We start from the raw sequence: 12,069 nt of genomic DNA, 5'->3' as shown, positions 1-12,069 counted from the left end.
AAATGTCAAGTGTCAATCTAGCATCGCTCTCCTTCTCTCTTTCTTTGTCTTTGTCTAAGCTCTCTCACTCAAAAGCTGTCACTCTTCGACCAATCTATCACAGCAAAACTCAACCCACACACTTAGTGCATTCATTAATTAATCACAATTAATGACAGGGACGTGTCTCTCTCTCTTTCTCTCTCCCTTTCTCTGTCTCTCCCTCACTCTCTCGATGTGTTAATGATGGTTAATGACTGTTTGACTTCTGTGTGTTGTTTATCATAGTTCAGCTTGATAATCTGTTCCAGTTCACCCACACACTGAGGCTTAATGATGCTTAATTGAAAACTTTGTTGACAAAGTGTATGACATTGAACCCTGAGAGCGCTAATTGGCATTATTAAGCTTAGCAAACTTTACTTGAGGGACCAAAGACTCATGGGTACATTACCTCTCTTACCCCATTTCTTGAGCTTCAATATAGAAACATACTGTTAATTGAAAGGGCAACATGATTAGCACTGGTGCCTCACAGTATGTTGGAACATTGAGCCCTCTTGTTTCCCTGTGGTGTTTCCATGTTCCTTATGGTTTGTTTCCTGTGGTGACCTGTGCTCTGTGTGTTTCCACACCTTTCGAGGGTACATGTTGGAATAGACGCTAGCTCTGACCAAATGACATCTTTGCATTTGAGTTTCTTGTCTTACCAAAGTATTGGTGTGTATAATAAACTCTTTGTCCCAGACAAGAGTTATGCAACATGGCTTCATCGTGCTGGATGGAGCATGCCTCTTGTCTGTGTACTCATTTGTCCAGTAAAGAAAAAGAATATCAGGCACCTGGTGTCGGGGGATGACACATTCTGGATTGTGTGTTTATCAGAGGGAAATGAGGTTGAGTTGGAAAGCTTGAAGTTCACACAGCTTGTGCATTGTTTGTAGTTTGCACTTGTTATACAATAGATATAATGGAATTTAAACTTACTACTTACTATTCATCGTCATGGTGATGATATGTTGACTATAGCTCATCACAGCTCTCAAAACGCTCAGTCAGTTGCAGATCTTGCACTGAGAAAATCAGCATGTTTGAAATGATCAAGATGTCTGAGACACTTCAGCAGTATGTTCCCTGAATGTGTCTGGGACAGCTAGAATCCGGGCTGTAGAAATTCAGCAAATTTCCTCAACATCCAATCAGGTTGTACACTCTGTAACTGTGAGATAGAGGCCAGCCTGTTATCCCCGCCACTAAAATGAGGCAGAGAATATACCCAGTCTAAGACTTGGAAGGTCACTGGGGAGACTTCTGTGGTTCACTCTTTTTATATTTGGCACCAAAATAAACCCGCTCAAAAAATAAAACTCAAATATGCACCACCAGTGCTGGAATAATATTTCTTTTGCCTGAGACAACTCCAGCAGACTGTGGTTGAATAAACAGACTTTCCAGATGTAGGGGTATTGATGTGGGGCTGTGGGTCAGTGTGCTTCAGTCTCAGCTTCTCTCAGTTTTGTTTGTTGTTTTTACTAAAACACAGGGAGAGAATAATCAGGAGCAGGTGCACTTTGCTGACTGGGTCGATGCTGCTGAGTCTCTCTGCTCCTGACTAACACTCAGTCACTGCTCTGCTTGCAAGATCTGTAAGCTGATTTGGACAAATAAACTAAGTGACTGCAGAACAGGTCAGTTTGTAGCTGATCTTGTGCCTCTTTGTAATAAATATTTGACAGGTTTGGCTTGTTCCTCACATGACAAACCCCAACATGATGTAACGATAATAATGTGCATGCTTTATTGATGAGCCCCTCGTCTCCACAGGCAGGTCAGAAATCAGTGTTCAGCAGACCTTGCGGTGATTCAACATCTAAGGAGACCTCAGTGGGTTGTTTGCTGACATGGGTGCTTGAGCTCAGCTCTCTAGTTGAAGGCTGGCCTCCCTAATCACTATGTCACTCTCACCTACCCAGAGCAATTGAAATACCTGCAGCCACACAAGATTTCACCTTGAAAAAATATGTATGTCTCACTGTACTTGTTTTAGTGCAAATATTTTAACAAACGAATCACATATTTTCTAAGACATGCTTTGAATTATTCTGACCCTGCAGTCATCAGAACTACTGGGAAACTACTTACAGATACTTTTTGACTTTATAATATGAACATTATTCTCCATCATGTTTTCTGAAGAGGCTAACGCCAGCGAGTCAGCCAGGGACCGCTGATGTTGCCAGCTTTGTGTTAAGCTAGTAAGTGAGCTGTCAACCCAGTGTTCTTCTCATTTAGGGAGCTGACAGCCAACGGTTGTCTCAGAGCAACAAACTCATTTTAGCATAACACCTCTGTCTCTCGCCCCCTCCTGTTCTACCCCCTCTCTGCTCATTTCATTTGACATTCTTCATCTGTTCATCCATCTCATCTTTTGTCTTTTCTCCTCTCTTTACTCTTCCCCCTCTCTCTTCTCCTATCCTGTCTCCCTTACTTTCTCACTTGCTCTCTCTTTTCCTCCATTGTATGATTTTGCTGTCAGCCATCCATCCCGACTGAACATGCTGCCAGGTCTTTTTTTTTGCTTGGCTCACATTTTCTCACTCAATTTTCCATCTCCCCTTAATTTCTGACTCACTCTCGTCTCTTCTCCCTCTGTCTCCACCTCTCACCTCACCACAACTTCCACTTTTCGCTGTCTCCAACTTGAAATTGTGTGTGCTACAAAGGTGACAAGAGAAGAATATTCGTATGAAGAGCAAGCCTGTTGTAGTTTCTGCAGACATATTCCGCTGTTCCTCAGATGGCAGTGTGCTCCGTGATGATGCACTATGCCTTGACACCTCTCACAGAAACAGTTAAGAGGTCTATCTAGCCACTTCTGAAATTCACTGAACTATTTCACATCATGCTTGATCATCTAACCCAGACCGCTCTGCATTTTAACTGACTACAGCTGCAGTAAAACTGGCTACTGGGAAAAGAGCAGCATGGGACATAACCTGCATTTATAGGGCCTTATGGATGGGCCTGGGGAAGACTGCAGAATCAACACAATATATGGAGTTACAGTGCATTTAAAGGGGCAATAAGTGAGATTTTTACTGTCCCATAGCAGAAAATAGCCATAATATATCTGGAGGGGGTTGATAGCCGAGTTGATCGATACCAATGAGCAATGACTCAACAATCAGTTTGCCAGGTGCTGAGATAACAGGCTTTCAAATCTCACTTTGTAGCCTGTAGTCTCTGTTGGGAACAGCCCCACCATCCATTTGAGTTGAGAAAACCCCAGCAGTGGTGCAGCAACACAGTGGGAAATCTCTTAACAGTCCATTTTCACTCCAGTGGGGATATCATTTATAACATTAGGGGCTGCTCATTAAAACAGTTTCAAATAGATGTTCCTGTCAAATCAACTCCTAAAAGCCTGCCCACCATGGGAACATATGTCACCTTTTTACATATTTAAACATGAATCATTTTTTCTTTGAAAAGAATTGCACAGATTGAAAGTCATAAGGAGCCATACAAAACTTTGATAATGCATGAAAATAACTTGATTCCCTTGTTATGCCCACGAAAGGATTGTGCATTCTGTTTTTGACTTTGATGCCAGCAATTTAGCTTACATGTGGAAGAAGTGGGAATTTGTGTGTTTGTGCATGTGCATCACACACATTTGCATTTCCATACTTGTGGGGATCCACACTGACATAATGCATTCCCTAACCCCTAACCACCTTAACCATCACAACCACAAGTCAAACCGTAGCCTTTACCTTAACCTAAACCACATTTTATTCTTAACCAAAAAACCTTAACCTCAACTAAGTCTTAACTCATAAACAGCCCTTTGTGAAGACCAAACAAAAAATCCTAACTTTCCAAAAACGCCCCCATTCTGAAGGTCTAAAACTCATATTGGTCCTAACAAGAGCTCAGTTGTGTGTTTCTACATCCTCCTTATGAAAGAACATTATTTGCTCACGTCCATGTTTTCCCTGTCTGTCCATGGTATTAAGAGTCATGTTTTCTAGCTTTTCTCCACACTACATATGTGCGACTGTACCTACATTTTTCTTGTGATACTCAGTGAGTCACTTTCTCTCTCGCCCTCTCTTTCTTTTCCCGGTGTGCGATCTCAATATATATATAATTTTTTACTTGTATGTATTTTGTCAACTGACAAAATTTGCAGCTTTCTTGCAGCTTTCACATTTTCCTTTTCGCCTTTCCTTCCTTTGTTCAAGTCTTCTTTCCCTTGCTCCTTCATCCGAATCACTATGCTGTTCTTTTTTTTCCAGCTTGAGTCAACTAATAATGTGTGATCATCCCACCATCAAGGCTGCTGCCATAGAGTTGCCATGGCAACATCTAGTCCACGCAGTAACGGCCACTGCGGAGAGAATGGGGAGGCTGAGACAGAGCGCACACACACACACACACACACACACACACACACACAGGCACACAACAGTTGTCCCCCAACACACAGGCAACCCTTGCTCATTTGCTTTAACAGCCAGTGGGAGTGTTAAAGTCATTATAGATCTCCCCAGTCAAAGTCAACGATCTTAAAGCAAGGTGATAACTCATTACACACACGCAGTGTTAATGCATCTCACAGCACACCAGCTGTTTCATAGACGTACTCAGGAAGATGCACGCATGCATACACCATACCCATGTAATAATACACTGTTACTAAGACAACACACACATACAGACATGCTGTACAAGCATACACATGCACACACAGGACAGCTGTTTCACACAAAAAAAGGCCATAACCAGATAGAGACACAAATTACACATTTCACCTATCACACACACTTCACTACCCTCGTGCATGCAGCTGACATTGACATTGCAACCCTCACATATACTGGACATTTAACAGTGACAATGATGCATTTAATTAGAGGTTAACATGCCGTTTACATTAATATAGCAACCCCTGTATTATATAATGCAGGACATGACACTAATACCTGTACTGTATGTTCTCAGACTGCTATGATGTAAAGTAGAAGCTATTTTTAGTGATGAAAGTGATCTATTTCCTGATACCTCAGGCAGCAGTATGCTGACTGATGACGCCTTGAGCAAAAACCACTAACAGCCCCTGAAGGGAGCAAAAACTAAGAAACACATCTAAGTGTACACTCCCTCAGTTCAATATTCTACATATGCAGACTGAAATTAAAGCCAAAAAAGTTTTGGATAACTGTGCAGGGAAAAGCACACTGCAGTTGGGAAATAAATTGGTTGTCAGATTTCTTCTCCTGTGCTTTTTTCATGAACTCCATCAAACTCCGTGTAATGTAGAGGGCATAAAGACTGTGACACACACTCACACACACACACACTTTAATTAGCTACTCCTAGCTCTCATTATGTCAATTTGTCATTGTTTCCGAGCAAAGCATGCTTTGCAGAATTGTAGTGTATTTTGAGTGTGTGAATAGGCCTTTGCTGCTTGTGCATGCATTCACATTTCTGCAGTATCTGTGTTACTGTGTGTGTGTATGCACAAGTGTGTGCCTTTGTGTTTTTCCAGGGAAGATGTGTTTCTTTTGGTGAGACAGCGACAGACAAATTAGAGATCCAGACAGATGGTGTACTGCAGGGAACCCTTGACTGAACCCATGTTTTTTTTGTCAGGCAGCTCACAGTGGCCTTTCATCCTGCTTGTCAGCCATGGGATAGAGATAAATGAAGACAGCTTTTGTGTGTTAAAAATGATCATCACCTTGCTCACTTCTTCTCACAAAGTTTAAGTATTCCTTACTAGCTGCCATGAGTTGAACAAAGATCTCCTCAAGGTTCGAAGAAAAAAACTTTTTCCCAACATCAAAATGCTTCTGCGCCATATGTAGTGAGAACGCACGACTGTCAGAACCAAATTTTGATTAGTGCCCCCAAAGGGCCGGCTCAGGGCACAAGCACCACATGATATTACCAGCGTGGTCATCATTTCGGTCCTCTTTATCTGCAGCCAGGATAAAGGCAACTTAAGCTCAATGAGATAAATGTACGGTAAATGTAGCTATTACGTGTGCGTGTTCTTGTGAGTGCATGTCCGTGTTAGGGTTTGATTCAACGGCCTATCGGGGAAGCAGCTTTTGCATAACTCTGATAGGCCAATTAGTGCAGAATGATAGATGGTGAGCTCCACGGGCAGACAGGGTCGTAATAGAGGGGAGAGAGAAAGCACTCTGTCCTGAATCTCAAATTTGTTCCGCTGTGTCCTCCCTCAAAGTTACACACAGCTTAGTCACATCCTAACAATTCCTCTGATGAAAGTCTCTTTTTGATATGTTTGTTTTTATGTTTTGATCTGTTTTGATCTGTTTTGATCTTTGATCAACTTAGGAAGTCAGCCTTTTAGTTATGCTTTGTTGTTTTGTTTGGCATCCTTTTGATTATCTAGAATAGGATATGAAAATGTAGGCATTTTGTGAGTCTTTGAATTCATATTTGAAAACCAAATTGAAAATTGATCTTAAACTTACAGATACAGCCAGTGACCTCAACATGCAGCAAGATCATATTATTTAAAAACGTGGGGTTTCCTATTATATTCAGGTGGCATTTCTTTACTCTGCAAGGAAAGAAATGTTAAGTACCTTTTCCACTGTTTATTTGGTTTCCCACAAAGGTTAACAGTAAACACCTTTTGTAGAATTTAGTCACAAAAGCACTTACTGTTTATAGTAATTGTGTTCACAGATGTTGAAGTAGATGAAACAAGAAAATGCTGCTTCTTATTTCCTGTCAAAAATTTGTGTGACACAACATTTGTGACACATAAGAACAGTCAACTCATAAGCAGAGATAACAGACGGCAACTCCAAACATAAAGCATGCCTCTTCTTTTCGACAGATATGAAAAGACATCAACTCAGACAAGAAATCTTTAGAAGTTGGCTGGATTCCAAGGAAGAAATGATGAAATATTTTGACAAAACATTCCCTGTCTTCTTTGATAGGTGGGATCGCTCTTATTCCATCTCATTAGCCTGTGTGTAATCCGTCTTTCTCTGTAACCGTCTGTCAGAGAGCAGGCTTGTTTGTGTGTGTGTGTGTGTGTGTGTGTGTGTGTGTGTGTGTGTGCGTGTGTGAAGCATCTGTTGTCAAAGTGACAGATAAAAAGGTCAGTACTGTATGAAAGGCACAACATTTCTCGGGGGGGGGGGGGGGGGGGGCTTGTTTTAACTTTCATAAAAAGTATTTTTTCTGTGATACTGTCATCAGCTCAGAACAAACTGTTTACAGGATGCTGTTTACATTTTGATTAAACACAGGTGCTGTTCAAAAACCCGATCTTAGCCATGTCAACTTGCATATCAACAGTTTGCCCTGCGAGCCACAAGTCTTGTATTTCACAGCACGATATTACAGTCCAAAAGTAACTTACTAACATGTTTGAAAGAAAAAGGAACAGGGCCCACTCCACTACTAAAAAAGAACAGATGCAGAATTGATGTGCAATGAGGGATTTCTACACTGACTACCTCTTCTTCATGCCAGTGGAGTAATAACCAGGGCGTACAACTAGGCCAGTGCTGCCAGTATACTATTACTGCTGAACACTATTGCAGATCGGTTTGATTTAATTAGTTTTGAGTCAATATTGCACATCATCTACACAAAGTCTTATCTAATCTTGGCGATAATCTGCGCTGATCTGAGCCAAACAATCCCACAATCAAGCCGGCAGTTGGTGGACATGATCTCTTATTAGAATGACTGTTGGTGGATTTGCTGTTCAAATTATCTTTTTATGCTCTTATTGTCTGTCTCTCTTCTCCTCTCTTCTCTTCTATTGTTATTCTGCCCCATCAATTACAACCACAGCTTGTATTTTAACCATATAGTCCCTCAGTCCCACCAGCTCAGCAGAACCCAGGAAGTGATAAGAGAGTGTCCGTAAACGACAGTGGCTTGGTTATAGAGCGACGTGCTGAGCTTGTTTAGCTGATTTACATTGAAATGAGCCATGTTTTTCTGGCTATTGTGGATGAAATTAATTATGTAAACTGTCTGCCGGGCTCATTTGCATTTCTTGATTGATTTCAGTCCGTTTTGTGTATTGCGCATGAGGAAAAATGAAGATGAGAGATGGGCACTGTCATTCATGTCAGCATGTTATCATTGAAATTGCAGGAGGTGTTTGCCCCCAGGAAGTTCTGCAGATAATGGCAAACATCTGTCTCTGTGTACACATGTATGAATCCTGTCTACGTTTGCGTGAACATGCATGCAGTCAAGTTTGTGACTTTGTTCCTCGGAATGTGTATCTACCCTGTTGGTGTCAATCAGTGTGGTGGCTTAGTTTATCTATGGGGGATTATTTGCATCTGTTTGTTTTCTGTGCTGGTATGTATGTGCCTGTGAGGGAGGTATACACACATTCCCTGATTGCCTTTTTCCTGTTTGTCTCTCACTTTCCCTGTGCCCCTCTCTCCTCCATGCCAGATCGCCAGTTAAATATGCAGCCGAATGCTAACAGAGCCTCTGTACGCCTGTCTGTCTGCGTGTGTGCAACTCTCCTCCAAACCAAAACGAACGACCCAGTTAAATAATACGCTGAAGGCTAACAGAGGGACCCCATCAACCTCTGAGCTGTATCCTCTCTGAAGCCATCAATCGTGGGACTAAAGCTAGGCTGCATAATGACATTGTGGCAGTGTACTCGTGCTGTGCTGCAAAACATATTAATGTTAGCCATAATGAGTTTGACAGCCCAATATGGTTATCAGGGATCAGGGAGGATTTTAACTGGCAAACACTGCCCTCAAATGGAAGAGAGGAGTTAGAGCAACTGCAGTAAAAGCTACAGTGTTGTCAGGTTTTTTGCAATCAACTTGTGCGAATATCTTTCACTCTCCATGATTGTTTTGAAGTGTTTTGACTCTGGAATCATTACAATTGCACTCAGACACAACCAATTGTCATACCCAAAAACTGAGCTCATTCTGGACAGTGTTATCTTACTCTTCTGATTGTTGCTCGGCTTGTTCCATTCATGCATCTACACATTCACTTATATATGCCTGCCTTTTCATGTAGGCTTACTTCTGTATGTGTTGGCCTCTTTGAATTGCTTGTCACAAAATATTTGTAAATTGTCTGATTTCACAGATATGATATTTTAACTGAATGATATGTAGACTAACATTTTGTAACTTCTTTGTGAGTGTGCGTGTGTGTGTGTGTGTGTGTGTGTGTGTGTAAAGTATGCGTACTTACTGTACATGGTTCTGCGCTTACGTGCCTGTGTCTTCCTGCCTATATCCTAGAATCTTGGAGCTTCAGCAGAACGGTGACATGGATATACTGAAGCTCAAGTGGTGGCCCAAGGACAGCCCCTGTGATCTCTACAGCTCAATCCAAACACGACAGCGCGGCAACGCCCTGGACATCCACAGCTTTGCCGGTGTTTTCTGTGTCCTGGCAGCTGGCGTGGTGCTCTCCTGCCTCATTGCCATGGTGGAAAGCTGGTGGTCAAGGAGGAAGGGATCCAGGGTCCCCTCCAAGGAGGTAGGGGGATGGATGGGTGACTGAAAGGAGGAACAATGGTACAGAGAGAGGTACAGGGCCCAACAAAAAGTGTAAAAGTGGACAGGTGATGATGGGATGGATGATGGATTTAGTTCCAGGTCTAGCGGAGGCAAGGAGAGAAGGGTATAAAATTTCTACACACAAAGTCTAGACTTTGTGGCCAAGGGTGCTACGTAAAAAAAAATGTAATTTCCTCAAAGTCAGGATTCATGAGGAAGTGAGATTTGAGCAGAGCCTTCCTTGTGAAGGAGCTGTGACACTGACAGCGTGTAGAACCTTTGAAAACCTCATGTTCACATTGTCACTTCCCCTGAACTAAATTTGCACACAAGCAACATCAGCAATACTATCTTAATAGCACAGGCTGCAACTGTATTTGTTGCCAGGCTTCTGCAGATTCTGTCAAAAAGAATCTTAGAGGTGCTATATTAGATCTCCAGTGATATAACTGGCATTGAACTTTTGCATAGTCTTGTGTATGTAGGAAGGGAAATAAAGGACTGTCAGCTTATAAAGCATCCTGTCATGTTATTAATTCGTAATTGAGTAATTAGAGTTACCATAACATTATCAAAATAGTTAACCAAAGAGATATTATCTGCCAAAAGCAAATTGAATGTAAGTGTAAACTGAGTTAAGCAGAGATGGGTTATTCCTCATTCTCATTCATTTATCTAAAGCACTGCCAATTCATACTGATGCCAAACAAGATATCTAACATGCACTATGATGTGATATTCGTTGGCCTGGGTGACATATCCATGATACACATACTCACATTAATGAATTTATATTGTACCCACAACACCTCTACATCTCTTTACACCCTGACGATGCACAAGTACAGTCCAGATCCTCAAATGGATGATTCAGCGGCATTATTCTGCAATTACTGTTTTGTACTAGTAAGTATTAAATCTATTGGCCCTAAAATGTTTTCTTCTACTGCTGGTGTCCTACATAATCTCACCTCTTTTTTGAAGTTTTATTAATGCTATTTTGATGGTATTCATTCATTTAAAATGAGGCAATTGCATCAGTGTCAACACCACACAACAATCAACCACTTATTTCTGGAGATGTTTTGCAGAAAAGAGGACACTGGCAACGTTAAAAGCAGAATACAAAAACAGCTTGAGGGCCTGTTGGAGTGCTGCAGTATGCCTTGACCAAGGCAGAGTCAGAAACACTGACTCACAGTATTAAACATGTGTATTTATACTAGTGTTCTCTCCAAAGCAGTGGCAACACTCCACCTTGTAAATTAGCAGCAGCACCCTGTGAAATATCCAATCAGCCTATGTGCAGTTGATCACCTCAGCAGGGATATCATTTGAGGCAATCAGAGTGACTCTGGCAACATCTTCCCCTCCCTCCCCCAGGATAGAAACCCTGCAGTCTGTTGTGATGTGGTAGCTTTCTTTGCTCCATCATAGACAAGAAAAGTAACATCTTCAAAGACAAACTCAAATGGCAGCATGTTTAGCTGCTTTTCTGTGAATGCATTGTAATGACACATGCTCAGGCCCATTTCACCAGAATATAACAGAGTGCCAGCCATTGCTAGCCAGTATTTCAGTAGCTATTCTATCCACAAAGGGATTTGACAAGGATTTGAGCTTCCAAGTGAACTTCCAATGCCAACACACCTCGTCACCTTGCATGCCCACTTGTATGTTTACTAAAACACCGAGGGAGAAAGTGCTCAACTAAATAACTTTAATCAAAACTGTGAAATTGAAACAAAGTGTAACAAATTTGGTATGCAAAACATGGCACTGATGAACTGAAAGAAATGTAATTATGTGTGAAATAATATTTTCACTTTTGGTTTAGAGTTAATTATTTATGTGTTGGTAACAAATTAGACTGAGGCATGAAGCAGCACAGATTAAATTTAGCAGGAAATATTTTTGCCACCAGGTAAATTAATTCAGCCTCAAACAATTGCTGTTTGATAACGATAGGTTAAGGTTAACTTGTGGATAATGACTTTAGAGAATTAATGTAAAACAGTTTCCTAACCCATCATTCGACTTTCAGTCCTTAGGGATATAAAACCATCATGTTTTGAATGGGCTACTGTAATGTATCACAGATATTGTTGCCTGTTTACCAAAATGGGTTAATGTGGGGGGAGGGGGGTACTACACTAATTAGGACTGTCTAAGTGAACATCTATGCATGACTCTGACTAGCAGAAATAAGTAAGAGAAGCCTGTCCCATCTCCTTAATCTTTGGTGTCATGCTAATTAAAGTTCCACCAAGAATAAATTAGAAAAGATGACAAAAAGATGGGAATGGAAATTGTTACTATACCCAGGATGATTTAGTGTCAGATCAGGTTACTTTTCATGATGAAAGCCCGATAACACCAATCATCTGGAAAGTCATTTACATGGAAAGTTCAACATGAAAACTCTGACTCATTGGTCCCAAATGATTAAATGAGCAGCTCCTGGTCAAACATTGGTATATCAACTCAGATTATTGCATTACTACATCAATTTCTAGCTTCAGGAGAA

General features: G+C 41.2%; 1 protein-coding gene across 1 annotated transcript in view; it reads left to right on the top strand.

Annotated features, from left to right (window-relative positions):
* grid2 (glutamate receptor, ionotropic, delta 2) overlaps positions 1-12,069 on the top strand; it is a 441,727-nt gene that overhangs the window by 420,704 nt on the left and 8,954 nt on the right. Inside the window, exon 15 of the mRNA XM_070904482.1 lies at positions 9,282-9,522. Within this exon, the coding sequence (XP_070760583.1) occupies positions 9,282-9,522 (241 nt within the window). The remainder of the gene's footprint in view (positions 1-9,281; positions 9,523-12,069) is intronic.

Source organism: Enoplosus armatus, chromosome 4 (genome assembly GCF_043641665.1).
Source record: "Enoplosus armatus isolate fEnoArm2 chromosome 4, fEnoArm2.hap1, whole genome shotgun sequence".
NCBI classification, from domain to species: domain Eukaryota; kingdom Metazoa; phylum Chordata; class Actinopteri; order Centrarchiformes; family Enoplosidae; genus Enoplosus; species Enoplosus armatus.
The sequence above is the reverse complement of the archived record's forward strand: the minus strand, read 5'-3'. Positions and strand labels throughout refer to the sequence as shown.